Source organism: Acomys minous, assembly GCF_964271855.1.
Source record: "Acomys minous genome assembly, chromosome: 13".
Lineage (NCBI taxonomy): Eukaryota > Metazoa > Chordata > Mammalia > Rodentia > Muridae > Acomys > Acomys minous.
In genome coordinates this window covers 108,416,079-108,428,941 of record NC_140495.1, presented here as the reverse complement: position 1 = coordinate 108,428,941, position 12,863 = coordinate 108,416,079, and the positions used below count along the sequence as shown (strand labels likewise).

At 48.9% G+C, this 12,863-nt stretch overlaps 1 protein-coding gene across 2 annotated transcripts in view; it reads right to left on the bottom strand.

Moving 5' to 3' along the window:
* SLC26A8 (solute carrier family 26 member 8) overlaps positions 1–12,863 on the bottom strand; it is a 57,052-nt gene that overhangs the window by 9,090 nt on the left and 35,099 nt on the right. For both annotated transcript variants that reach the window (XM_084754030.1, XM_084754029.1), the window contains 8 exons: positions 11,346–11,493; positions 10,292–10,405; positions 9,097–9,174; positions 5,158–5,253; positions 4,090–4,196; positions 3,941–4,010; positions 2,056–2,148; positions 1,831–1,962 (listed from right to left, as the gene is read on the bottom strand). In XM_084754030.1, the coding sequence (XP_084610156.1) occupies positions 1,831–1,962; positions 2,056–2,148; positions 3,941–4,010; positions 4,090–4,196; positions 5,158–5,253; positions 9,097–9,174; positions 10,292–10,405; positions 11,346–11,493 (838 nt within the window). The remainder of the gene's footprint in view (positions 1–1,830; positions 1,963–2,055; positions 2,149–3,940; positions 4,011–4,089; positions 4,197–5,157; positions 5,254–9,096; positions 9,175–10,291; positions 10,406–11,345; positions 11,494–12,863) is intronic.

Genomic DNA, 12,863 nt, shown 5'->3' with positions numbered 1-12,863 from the left:
GAAGCCTGTCTTTATCTCTGAGTGCCTCCCATCTCCCCTGAGACCCAGGTGGCTGGTGTGGCGTATGGGCAGAACCAAGGGCTGGGAGTACCACATCCTGCAAGGCTGGTGTGGCCTCTGCGGATGGAGCCTGATGGTCACTTCATGGTCTCTGTCCTTTAACCTGCACTGTGCCGTGTCTGCCTGAGAGCATTGTATCTGTGATCCCGAGAGCCTCCCACTTATTTCTGCCTCAGGGTCCCTACCAAGTCTACTGGTATGGAGAACCCTCTGTCTTCGAGCCAACAGCAACACTGGTGCTCTCTCGGCAGCACATACCTTACATTTACCAGGCAAGGCCTCTGGCTTTCCGAGTTCATGCTGCTCTCTCTACCCAAAGTCTTATGAGCGGCTGGAAGCCAGACATATGGTTCAGAAGACGGCACTAGTTATACTGCATTGTATGTCACTGTTCCTATTAATACATTTCCAGGTGGGCTGGAGAGATGACTCAGAAGTTAAGAGCACGAGCTGCTCTTGCAGAGGTCCTGAGTTCAATTCCCAGCATCCATTTCAGGTGGCTCACAATCACCTGTAACTCCAGCTCCAGGGGATCTGATGCTTTTCTGACCTGTGTAAGCATCTGCACGCACACACACACACACACACACACACACATGCATATATATGCACATACACACATATAAACACATACATATACAAAAAACACATACATGCATGCACACACATATGCATATATACATAAGTTTTTAAATTTTCAAATTGTACCATTATTTACCATCTAGAAATGCAAAAATATTAAAATTATAATATGCTTGGATTATACAAATATCAAAAATGTTTATAATTGAAAATATAAATTATATTTATGTCACATTAAGAGAGAGTTGCTTCCCTAGTTTGATTTTAAACTAACTTTATTGGTTTTTTTTTTGTTTTGTTTTGTTGTTGCTGTTGTTTGTTTGTTTTTTACGAGACAAGGTTTCTCTGTGCAGCCTTGGCTGCCCTGCTGTCTTGGACTTGCTCTGTAGATCAGGCTGTCCTCAAAATCACTGAGATCTGCCTGCCTCTGCCTCCCTGAGCACTGGGATTACAGGTATTAGCCACCCTGCCTGGCTCTTTTCCCTAGTTTGATTTAAACCCCATGAATTGCTTCAAACTAATCTTATAAGCAGGAAAGCAGAACAAGCTTGCTATGGACTGAGAAGCCCTGAAGCCACTCAGCATGGCTCGGTAATTCCAGGGGCTGGGGATAGGAAACAGGGTGGTTACTGTGAGCTCAGGCCAGCCTGAACTACACAGCGATACCCTGTCTCAAACAACAACAAGTTGGGTGTGGTGGCATTCTGGCATTTGGTGGGCAAAGACAGTAGCGTCCAGAGTTCCAGGTCAGACAGGCACAGGGTATGAGGCTTGAACTCCAGCACTTGAGAGGAGGAGGCAAGTGGCTTCTGTGACCCAAGGCCAGCTTGGTTCCCATTTTGAGTTCTAGGCCAGCTAGAGCTACATAGTGAGACCCTGTCAAAAACTACACATGCAAACACATACAACATAGAAGTAGGTGTGCACATGTGTACTATTGCACTATTAAGATGCGTATAGTGTGTGTCAACCAAGCCCTCCCCCCACCCTGGCTCTCCAGTTCCTCGTCCATTTCTCCATCACTCCCAACTTGACCTGGCTCTCTCTACGGCTCGCACTCTCTCTTTCCACATCAAGAGTCCGCTTAGTGCTGTCTGTGTTTGCATTCGTGTATTTGGAGTGGACAAGCAAACAGGCGCAGCAAGAAAGGAAAGGGGAGAAGAACGGGCCGGGAGGGGCGCGGCTCACCCTGGTCTCTGGCTCCAGCTCATCACAATCGCAGAAACACCTGCAAATTTTGTTTTCCGACACACTGGTGTCACTTTCCTTAAACAGAGTGAAGATTTCTTCTTCTTTAAGAGGCTTCTTCACCATGTTGACCTGGGAGACAGAAGAGGGGTCTCACACAGAGGACAGGGTGTGGAGAGGGAGGCCCGAGGGCCTGAGGGCACCTGGCGGGCAGTGGGCTCGCACCTCTTTTAACAACTTGTGCTTGAGATGATACACGTTGACAAAGGTGATGGAGCTACAGCACTGCAAGATCTTCACCCCGGGAACCAGCATCACCTGCAAGACACGGTGAGGTAGAACATGGTGAGGTGGGGCACAGTGAGGTGGGGCACGGTGAGGTGGAGCACGGTGAGGTGGGGCACAGTGAGGTGGAGCACAGTGAGGTGGAGCACGGTGAGGTAGAGCACGGTGAGGTAGAGCACGGTCAGGTGGGGCACGGTGAGGTGGAGCACAGTGAGGTAGAGCACGGTGAGGTGGGGCACGGTGAGGTGGAGCACGGTGAGGTGGGGCACGGTGAGGTGGAGCACGGTGAGGTAGAGCACGGTGAGGTGGGGCACGGTGAGGTGGAGCACGGTAAGGTGGAGCATGGTGAGGTAGAGCACAGTGAGGTGGGGCACGGTGAGGTGGAGCACGGTGAGGTGGAGCACGGTGAGGTGGGGCACGGTGAGGTGGAGCACGGTGAGGTGGAGCACGGTGAGGTGGGGCACGGTGAGGTGGAGCACGGTGAGGTGGGGCACGGTGAGGTGGAGCACGGTAAGGTGGAGCATGGTGAGGTAGAGCACAGTGAGGTGGAGCACGGTGAGGTGGAGCACGGTGGGGTGGAGCACGGTGAGGTAGAGCACAGTGAGGTGGGGCACAGTGAGGTGGGGCACGGTGAGGTAGAGCACAGTGAGGTGGGGCACAGTGAGGTGGGGCACGGTGAGGTAGAGCACAGTGAGGTGGGGCACAGTGAGGTGGGGCACGGTGAGGTAGAGCACAGTGAGGTGGGGCACAGTGAGGTGGAGCACGGTGAGGTGGAGCACGGTGAGGTGGAGCACCAGCCCTCTGCTCCTTCAGGGAGGAGGGACCACACAGGTCTGCCTTTTTGTTTTGTTTTGAGTTTTTTGAGACAGGGTCTCACTGTGTAGCTCTGGCCTGGAACATGCTCTGTAGACCAGGCTGGCCTCACACAGGGATCCACCTGCCTCTGCCTCCCGGGTGCAGGGATCACAGACGTGCACCGCTGCTGCCACCACAGGCAGAAGCACACCGATTTAATGGTTCCTTAAGAACTTCTGGCTTCAGTGGGTTGAGGACTAGAAAACCTTCCCATTTCGCTCCCAGCATCATCATGTTCTTGTTGTGTTTGTGTGTGTGTGTGTGTGTGTGTGTGTGTGTGTGTCTCTCTCTCTCTCTCTTCCTCCCTCCCTCTCTCCCTCCCTCCCTCCCTTCCCTCCCCTCTCAGGGTCTATGTAGCTCTTGCTAGTTTACAACTAGAGTTGGCTATCCAGGAGTTGGAGACCAGGCTGGCCTTGAACACAGAAATCCATAGATTCCTGCTTACCTGGGCCTTCAGAGTAGAGATTAAAGGTAAGCAATCCGCACACCTGGTGCCCCTGCTTTGTTGTATTCTTCCATTTCTTTTTATCCTCCGTGAAGTCACAGTGAGAGGGTAGAAGGCCCCCTGCTGGCTGCAGGAGTGTAAGGACACTACGTGTGCCTTGGAGCCTCAAGCCCCCCATCCCTTGTGGAGTGCAATGCCTTGGTAAAGGACTGGGGCTGAGCTGGCAGCTTCTCTACACGCCCTCCCCCTACGTATGTGTGTGTGTGTGTGTGTGTGTGTGTGTGTGTGTGTGTATATGTGTTTGCGTGTGTAGGGGGGCGCATGGGTGTGCTGGTACACTGAGGTGTCTGAGATTCAGTCTCTCACTGAAATACAGAGCTCTATGATGTGTTTAGTCTAGATACTCAGCTTGTCCAGGGGCGGTCCTGTCTCTGCCTCCTAAGTGCTGAGGTTCCAGCGGGTTCTGAGGAACTGGCACTGGCTTTATCCAGCAAGCATCTCCCCCATCCCTCGCTGGCTTCTTACCTCCCGGTACTCATTGACGTTTCTATAAATGTTGGTGTTGGGGATCTGGCCCAGGACGAGGATCTTGGTTCTGGAAGGAAATGCGCTGTCTTAGGTCCCAGTGCCCTTGCCTTGCTATGGCTGTCCTCCCCCCACCAGGGTCTGCATACCTGTGTGAACGGACAGTGATCATGAAGAAAGCAAAGACTAGGGAGATGAGTAGTCCAACGTCTAGTCCCAGGAAGATCGCAGAGGAAAATGTCACCATCCACACGGCCTTGTGGGAAAGGGTTGGAGTGGGGAGGAGACTGACTGTGAGACTGAGCAAGACAGAGACATGCCAGCCCCATCCCAGACAACTTGGCCCTCGAGGCTGCCTAGATGTTCTCTGATGGATTCCTGATCACCTCTTCCTTTATTTCTTTCTCACAATGCCAGTGTCCCCATGTACAAAATGGAGATAAATGTTATCTACTTTGTTGGATGGTAAGATGGGTTGACACAAGAAATCAGACACTGCAGTCTAGTCCTTTCTGATCCAAGTCAAAGCTGGTGGCTGGGTGTGGTGGCGCACGCCTTTAATCCCAGCACTCGGGAGGCAGAGGCAGGTGGATCGCTGTGAGTTCGAGGCCAGCCTGGTCTACAAAGCAATTCCAGCATAGCCAGGGCTACACAGAGAAACCCTGTCTCGGAAAAAAAAGAAGAAGAAGAAGAAGAAGAAGAAGAAGAAGAAGAAGAAGAAGAAGAAGAAGAAATCTGAACTCACTGAATGATAGTTAAGCATTTGTAATAGTTTTTGTTTGTTTGTTTGTGTATGTGTGCCCATGATGGTGTGGTGGCCATATGTGTGTGCATAGGTGAGTGTAAATGTGTGTGTACCCGCATGTGGAAGCCAAAGGAACTGTACATTTTGATTTTTGAGGCCAGGTCTCACAGTGGCCTGGAGCTCCCCATAGGCTAGGCTGGTGGATGGCAAGTCACAAGAATCCCCCTGCCTCTGCCTTTCCAGTCCTGGAATTCTAAGTTTGTGTCACAATGCCCTGCTTTTTTATGTGGATTTGGGGTCTTACGTGGCAAGCACCTACTGTCAGAGCTCCTTGGCTGTCCCTTTTGAGATGCTCAGGGATGCTGCCAGTGCTCTGCACACCCACCTGCAGCTCCGCCCTGGCTGACTCTACTCCCCCTGCAGGCCCCAACTCCATCCACCCTTCCCATCCCCTCAGGCACACGATACTCACACAGTCATACTGGTTCTGCCTCCACAGAGTGGGTAAGTCGTAAATGGTTTCAAGGTAGGGCACCACATTGCTCAAGATGATCCCCGCCAGCACAGCCTGTGGGGAAAGATAAACCACCTGGGTCTCCCCTCGGGGACAAATTTCCAAGTCCTCACAAAGGAACCATAAAACTAGCCTTGCCTCTAGAAATGTTACACTCAAGCTCTGACTTATGGCCCCCCAAAAAAACAAAAACAAAAAAACCCAAAAAAACAAAAAAAAAGAAAAATTAAACACCCACCCACCCTACCAACCAAACCAACCAAACAAAAAACCATTTTTCTCTACTCTTCCAATGTGCTAAGCCAAGGTCAGGGTTGGCTCAGTCGGCCAGGATACTGGCTGCTTTCTGACAAAGCCCAGAGAGGACAACACAGATACAGTGGGTCAGTAGACAAAGTCAAATACAGCTCTCTCCTCCTCCTCTTCCTCTTCTTTCTCTTCTTCCTCCTCCTTCTTTTTCTTGGAGACAGGGTCTCTCTGTGTAGCCTTGGCTGTCCTGAACTCCCTTTGTAGACCAGGCTGGGCTCAAACTCACAGCAATCCACTTGCCTCTGCCTGCTGAACACTGGGATTAAAGGCCTCCATCACAACACCCAGCTTGTTTTTTGTTTTTTTTTTTTAATAAATTGATTTTACCTAATTAAAAAATATTTTTATTCATGTATTTTATGTAGATGAATTCTGTCTTCATGCACACCAGAAGAGGATACCAGATCCCATCACAGATGGGTGTGAGCCACAGTGTGGTTGTTGGGAATTGGTTTTGTTTTGTTTTTCAAGACAGGGTCTCTCTGTGTTAGATTTGGCTGTCCTGGACTCGCTTTGTAGACCAGGCTGGGCTCAAAACTCACAGCGATCCACTGGCTCTGCCTCCCAAGTGCTGGGATTAAAGGTGTGCGCCACCACTGCCTGGCTGGTTGCTGGGACTTGAACAGGATCTCTGTAAGAGCAGCTCTTAACTGCTAAGCCATCTCTCCAGCCCTCTGCAGCCAAACTTTACACAATGTCAGAAAGGGGTGGTGGGAAGGGCAGCACCTCCGTGCCACAGAGATCTTTCTTGTAGAATTCCTTTACCCCCTCTATCTTTCTTCTTCTTCATTTGTTTTTGTTTCTTCAGACAGGGTTTCTCTGTGTAGCCTTGGCTGTCCTGGAACTCGCTCTGTAGACCAGGCTGTCCTGGAACTCAGAGATCTGCCGGCCTCTGCCTTCCAGATACTAGGGCTACCAGGTTGGATTTGTTTTCTTTTAACTGGAGGAAAGGAATAGCTACAGGAAACAAATCTCATCAGAAAGCCATGTACAGTAAAGCTGTGTCCTTTCTGAATAGTAAGGTAAAACATTTATTTCATTAAAAATTAATTACATCCCTACATAATTTCATTTTAAAAACTCTTTTTTAAAAAAATGCACATTGGTGTTTTTCCAGCATGTATGTCTGTGTGAGGGTGTCAGTTCCCACAGAACAAGAGTTACAGACAGTTGTGAGCTGTCATGTGGGTGCTGGGAATTAAACCCAGGTCCTTTGGAAGAGTAGCCTGTGCTCTTACAGCTGAGCCATCTCTCTAGCCCCTTAAAACCTTTCTTGTTTCTTTGAGACCAAGGCCTCTCTATGTAGCCCTGGCTCCTCTGGAACTCACTACATACACAGACCAGGCTGGCTTGCAGTCCTCTGCCTCTGTGTACCAGGTACTAGCATTACCATGCCTAGTCACCAGGCTTAGTCTATGTACATTCCATCATCAAAGAAGCAGCCAGTGCTAGGGCTCTGGTATGTTCTGTATATTTAGGGCGTGAACCTATATTATTGCTTAGAATCACTTGGTTACAGCCATAATAAGCACACATAATATGGCGAAGGGTCAGGTCATGTTTTAAACGAAAGAGATATAGTCAAGCAGAGACACATCCAGCTGAACACAGAGAGAAAAGTCAGCCTGCGGGCCCACTCTTCTAATACCATGAATAGCTAAGAGGCTGTGGGATAGCAATAGAGAGCAGAAAATACAGAGGGCATGGGCATATATCAAATGTCTGAGTCTTAAGCTAGAGAGATGGCTCAGCAGTTAAGAGCACTGACTGGATTCCTAGCAACCACATGGTGGCTCACAACCATCTATACTGGGATCTGATGCCCTCTTCTGGTCTTCAGGTGTACATGCAGATAGAGCACTCATACATGTAAAATAAATAAATAATCCTTTTTTTTTTATTGCATATGAGTGCTTTATCTGCAGAAGACGGCATCAGATAACATTATAGATGGTTGTGAGCCACCATGTGGTTGCTGGGAATTGAACTCGGGACCTCTGGAAGAGCAGGTGGTGTGCCCTTAACCACTGAGCCATTTCTCTAGCCCAAATAAATAAATCTTAAGTGTCTGAGTCTCACTGGTAATGAGGTTCCTACATCTGAATCTGTTTTTGCCACTCATCACTAAATCTCCATACCTAAAACTGAATTTATAGCTTAATGAGAGCAATCATACTTGTGTTTCTTTTTTGTTTGTTTTTCTTTTCTTTGTTTTTGTTTTTTGTTTGTTTGTTTGTTTTTTTTAAAGACAGGTTTCTCTGCTTAGCCCTGGCTGTCCTGGACTCATTGTATAGTCCAGGCTGGCCTTGAACTCATAGCAATCCTCCTGCCTCTGCCTCCCAAGTGCTGGAACATAATTGTGTTTTTTGGCCACTCACTATGAACTTAACATGAGCTTGCTTCACATGAACATACACATGTGCTACACAGAGACATGGATTGCTCATAACCATGTTTACTGTCTAAGCTGAGGATGGAGGCACTGCCATGAATTCTGCTGTGGGTTGTGTCTGTGGGTTGGTCCACGAGTGCTTAAGGGTGTACCCGTGCAAGCGTGCGTGCATACGTGCCCACAGAGGACAGAGGGACACCTCAAGTGCCCTGCTCTGTCATTCTTCACCACACTCTCCTGAGACAAGGTCATTCACTGGCCTGGAAGCTCGCTAATTTATTTATTTATTTTTAAAGCTAGACTGGCTAGTCAGCAAGCCCCAGAAACAATCCTGTCTCTACCCACCTCCTTCCAGCACTGGGGTTACATGTTGCTACACCTAAGTTTTACATGTGTCTGGATATCTGAACTCAGTGCTTTATGCTTGTACAGCAAGTGCTCTTACCCACTGAGCCATCACCCTGGCTCCAAAACGTTATTTTAAGAAAAAAAGTTAGAGCTACCCCTGGGAACCACACAAATGCAATTCTCTGCATGGATGCTCTGCCGAGATTCCATCTTTCTTTTTTTAATGGTTTATTTATTTCTGTGTGTATGGGTGCTTGCCTGCACGTATGTATGTGCACCACATGCATGCCGTGCCTCAGAAGGACAATGAATCCCCTGGAACTGGAGTTATAGAAAGGTATGAGCTAGCCGGGCGTGGTGGTAGATTTTCTGCAGAGCAAATAATAGTTTATCTAAAAATGCCTCTTAGTTTGGGAGGCAGAGGCAGGCGGATCTCTGTGAGTTCGAGGACAGCCTGGTCTACAAAGCAAGTCCAGGATAGCCAGGACTGTTACACAGAGAAACCCTGTCTTGGAAAAAGAAAGAAAGAAAGAAAGAAAGAAAGAAAGAAAGAAAGAAAGAAAGAAAGAAAGAAAGGAGAAAGGTTATGAGCCCCCAATCACTCGGGAGGCAGAGGCAGTTGGATCTCTGTGAGTTTGAGGCCAGTCTGGTCTACAAAGTGAGTCCAGGACAGCCAGGGCTACACAGTGGAACCCTGTCTTGAAAAAAAAAGTTGTAAGCTGCCATATGGTACGAGAACCAAGCCCCTGGCTCTTCTGCGAGAGCAGCTGGTGCTCTTACCCGCTGAGCCACTCTGCAGCCCCGCACGCCACCGTCCCTGCCTTTCCCGACTCACCGGAGCCACTTACGTTAGGCAGGTTGTGGAAGAAGCTTCCCATCTTCACCATGAGCAGCACCATCACACCTGCGCCGACCAGAGATGCAAACTGAGGAGATAGAGCTGGTTGAAGAGAAACCGTCAGGAGCGTGTTGGTCCCTGTCTGCAGCTGAGGCCTTCTGTTTGCTGAGAAGCATGCCATTTGTTTTGTTTTGTTTTGTTTTTCTTGAGAAGAGTTGGGGGTTCAGCACACGTGCATTTCAGAATCTCAGTGAGGTACTCGGACACACACAGTGGGTGCTTCATGAGTGTCATGTGAGTGCTGTCTGGGAAGTTTCTGTTTCCCCTGGAACTCTATTGTCACAGCTTGGAACTATGAACCTCCTAAGATATGGCCTGTCCTCACACAACTTAGAAACCCTCCTCCCTTAAGCAGACACCTCACTGACAGCCCCAAGTTCTGCCTGTGGTAATTCCTGTGTAAATAAGCATCCCACCTGTTCCTGTGTTGCTGGGGACTTTGACAACTTCCCGTCTTCCGTGGTGCTTCATCTTTTCTTTGTTTGTATTTATGTGGATGACTATTTGCCTGCATGCATACATGTGCACATGTGCGTGCCTGGTGCCCGAGGAGCCCACAACTGGAGTTACGGACAGTTGTGGGCCACCTGACATGGGTGCTGGGAATCAAACCCAGGTCCTCTGTAAGAGCAGTAAGTGCTAGTAACCACTGAGCCACCTCCTCAGCCCCACTTGAGGGCTGGAGTTGAGTGGGTGCTGGGATTACAGGCGTGTGCTACCATACACCCCCTCCCAATAATAACTTTTATTTTGTTTGTTTTTGTTTTGATTTGGTTTGGTTTGGTTTTTGGTTTTTTGAGACAGGGTTTCTCTGTGTATCCTTGGCTGTCCTGGACTCACTTTGTAGACCAGGCTGGCCTCGAACTTAGAGCCATCCACCTGCCTCTGCCTCCCGAGTGCTGGGATTAAAGATTCGTGCCACCGCACCAGGCTCCCAGTGACCTTTAAAGACAAAATCTGAGCAAAATTAAGGCGAGCATGGAACCCACATTCTTCCCAGAGGTTCCCCACTGACTGGACATCAGCGCGTGAGATCAACCCAGATGAAGCCCTTCTATGAACAGACATGCAGACTGACATGTGGACAGACATGCATCTCTTTCCTTATGTGGACACTCCAGAGGTAGGATTCATTTTCAACACACCTGCTGTCTTCCTCCAGATTTGTCTTGGATTATAGTCCTGGCCACAGCACCCGTAAACACATAAGATTTGAAAAAGGAACTGACCACGTTGCAAAGGCCGATGGCTATTAAATCCTGTGAAGAAACCACAGAGCCTTTGAGTCCACTTTTTGTTGAAGAATCTGATTTTTAGCTAGAGATCCATTGTTTTGTGAGGGTTAGGGTTAGGGTTAGGGCTCTTACAACACGTGGACGCAGCCTTGGGGAGCACACAGGGAAGGCCGATCTGATTTTCCAGATTAAGTTGTGTCTCTACCTTCATTTCTGATCATAAGGGAAATCCTTTCTGCAAGTAATAAAACTGATTCTTGCCTTTTTCCTCTTTCTCACAACCCCTGGGACTCGGACTCACAGAGAGAGCTCGGTGCTGGCCTTTCCCCCCTACTACACTAACCTAGTCTCTGGCTAAGACACACCGCTTGCTTCTGTGTCCCTCTTGAGTTCTAGGGAAAGGACCACTTTCAGAGTAGTTGGATATTTGTCCTAAAAAATAAAAGCAAAAGCCAAAAGACAAGGCATTGTATTAACGACAGGTACAAGCAGCCTGGTTTGTATGTGCTATCCCATGGCACCTGTGCCCCAGCATGCATCTGGCTTCTAAGGCCATAGGGAAGGGAGACAGGAACTCTGCCAACTCAGTAGCACCATGCCATAATGCTATCATTTGCTATCACCCTGTTTTAAGACAGGGTCTCATGTAGCCCAGGCTGGCCTCTCTTGCTACACAGCTAAGGCTGGACTTTGACTCTTGACCCTGCCTCTACTTCCCAAGTGCTGGGATAACAAACACGGGCCACCCCACTGGGTCACTTCTTTTGCCTCTGTGTACCATATACATGCTAGAGGAATAATACTTGTACGGATGCAGGAAGGTTTAAAGTTACACATCCCCCACTTCTCAGAGGCCTTAAGTGATTATGGTCCAGGCAACTGGTTAAAGAGGGACGGCACCTTCACGTTGGCGGACGGTGGAAGAAGACAGTCCTATTAGAACAAGGACACATGGGCCCCTCACCTGGTTGGAATTGGTTCTGTAGTTATGGAAGCTGGCAATCTTCTTGCCCAGAGATATGAGCAGAAAGGAGCTCACTAAAGACAAAGACATGGCTTGTAAAATAATTCTGTGAAGAAGGCCAAACTCTGGCGTCTCAGGGAACGCAAAGCTGGAAGAGAAGAGATGAATTACTGCTGGACAGCAAGACCAGATGCTCCTTACGGCACCTCTCCCGCTCCGTCCTCCCGTCAGGCAGACCTCACGCTCCCCCCCCCCCCCCGCCTTTTTTTTCCTTCTTAAGAAGTAAAGGACAAACGGAGCAATGGAGGCAGCAGCTTGCCAAAGCAGCCGGCTAGTGGAGCCAAGTTACCAAGGCCATCAAAACATCCTCGGGGGCTGTCTGGTCCTAGTTCCCACCTCACAGTGAGGGCAAGTACCAGGTATGAGTGGAGGAAATGTTCCTGCCACTGAGGACACCTAAGATGCTGCAGAGCTAAAAGGTCCCAGGAGTCCCTGTCTCGTCACTCTTCAGGACAGGGCTCTGCGTACGGCCCCTCACTCAGGCACTACAAATCCCACCCACATCTTCTTTCTAGAGTTTTTTGCTTGTTTTTTGTTTGTTTGTTTGTTGTTGTTGTTTTATCAGAATCTCAGGCAGTCCAGGCTGATCTGGAGTTCTTGGTCCCACATCTGTCCCTCCCCAGGGCTGGGGTTACAGTTGTACACCATCATGCCTATATACTTTGAAGAATGAATTTTTTTTTAAAAGGCTGGTTGGGGGGGGTTGGGGGGGCCTGGAGATTTGGCTCCAGATAAGATAAGAGCACTGGCTGCTCTTCCAGAGGTCCTGAGTTCAAGTCCCAGCAACCACATGGTAGCTTAAAAGGAATTAAATAAGATCTGGTGCCCTCTTCTGGCCTGCAGGCATATATGCAGGCAGAACACTATATACATAATAACAAATCTCTGAAAAAGATAATTTCCAGCTGGGTGGGGTGCCACACTGTAATCCCAGCACTCGGGGGCAGAGGCAGGTGGATCTCTGTGCGTTCAAGACCAGCCTCTTCTACAAAGTGAGTCTAGGACAGTCAGGGCTACACAGAGGAAATCTTGTCTCAAAAAAACCAAACCAAACTAAACCAAACCAAACCAAAACAAAACAAAACAAAAACAAGGTGGGAAGACTAGTCCTCTGTGGGTGCCACTGTTCCCTGCCTGGGACCCAGTAAGTGGAGAAAGGGAGCTGAGCACACCAAACACTCCTCACCCTCTGCTTACTGCCACAGAATGCTCTGACCAGCAGCTTCACCTTCCTGCCATAGTCACCTGCCCAGCGAGACATACTGTAGGCTTGTATAAGCTGGAGGAAGCCCTTTCTCCTTCAAGTTGCCTTTGTCAGAGAGAATTTTATCACAAGAAAGGGACTAAGCAATAACCATTTTGTTTACTAACATACAAGCAGGGCTTGGACATTTGCATATAATAAACCCAGAACCTGGGAGGTTCAATGCCAGACTTCAAGCTCAGGCTACCTAAACC